At 69.4% G+C, this 1124-nt stretch overlaps 1 protein-coding gene across 1 annotated transcript; it reads right to left on the minus strand.

Annotated features, from left to right (window-relative positions):
- Window positions 1-567: 567 nt before the first annotated feature.
- Window positions 568-999, minus strand: EMIHUDRAFT_125494 (hypothetical protein; the record flags this gene model as incomplete). Its single annotated transcript, XM_005793316.1, has 1 exon — window positions 568-999. A coding segment is annotated over one exon (432 nt), but the record flags the coding sequence as incomplete, so codon positions are not given.
- Window positions 1000-1124: the final 125 nt, after the last annotated feature.

The following is a 1124-nucleotide window of genomic DNA, read 5'->3' on the forward strand; positions in this document are numbered from 1 at the left end:
CCTTGCGGTGTGCACGAGATGCGGATCCGCGTGGAGACTGCGCGCCGTCCACCAGCCGCTGAATGGCTGTACGGGCTGTTCGAGCCGACAGAACAACGACAACTGAATGCGGAAATGAATGCTCTCGGCGCCAATGCTCTGATCTGTGTAGCGCCTGCGCGTGCCGCCCTGCGCAGCGGCCCATGGGCCTTTGCGATCCAAAGCGCTCCGGCCATGGCGATTGAATCATGGCGCGAGGCGCGCTGGCTCCATGGCAGCACGTTGAAGCAAAGCAGGTGGGGACGAGGACGCGCGTAAGGACGCGTCGCCATCTCTGCTGTGAATAGAGGGAGAGTGCTGCAGCGTTGGAACCGTAGCTCGGCGCCTCGCCCTCAGCAGAGCGGGCGAGAAAAGCTGAAGCTGTTCGCGCCACGCACTGGATGAGGGTCGATTCCGCATGGTACGGGACCCTGCACGTGGCTTGTGATCTGTGATCTGTGAGGGTGGTCCGCCCGCAGGAGAATTTTGTACACGGTATACCGTGCCTGTGCCGGGTTGTGCATACTTGCGGCTTCTCTGAATGTCTCCTCAGCCCCGCTGCGCCGCCGCCCTCCCCTCATGGTGCGGCGGCGCTCCGGTCCGCTCGCGCTTCGCCGCGCGAGCGGCGCGCAGCGCGGCGATCTCCTCCTCGGTGCGCACGACGGGTGGCGCTCGCGCGCGGCGGTGCTTCTTGCCGCTGCGCGCGCCGCTCGCCTGCGCGCCGTCGGATGGGATGTTGGACAGCTCGGTCGCCTCGCCCAGCACGGGCGCCTCGCCCTCCTCCCCGCCCCGCGCCAGCGCGGCGAGCTCCGCGCCCTCGGCCAGCCGCGTGAGCGCCGCCACCGCGCCCGCATCGCTGCTCGCCTCCCAGAGCGCCGCCGCCACCCTCTCGTGCACGCTCGGGTCTCCGTGCGCGAGGAACCGCTCGAGCGGCGCCGTGCCCTCCGGCGCGGGGGGCAGCCTCGTCTGCATGAGCGGGGCCTATTGGGAGGCTCCGAGAAGGCTCCGAGAAGGGCTTCGAGCAGGTCTCCTCCCTCGTCTGCATGAGGGGCGCCGCCGCCGCCCGCTCGCCAAACTCTTCCTCGGGCAGTGGCCGGTAGCGAGAG

This window comes from Emiliania huxleyi, assembly GCF_000372725.1.
Source record: "Emiliania huxleyi CCMP1516 unplaced genomic scaffold EMIHUscaffold_10160, whole genome shotgun sequence".
Classification (NCBI taxonomy): Eukaryota; Haptophyta; order Isochrysidales; family Noelaerhabdaceae; genus Emiliania; species Emiliania huxleyi.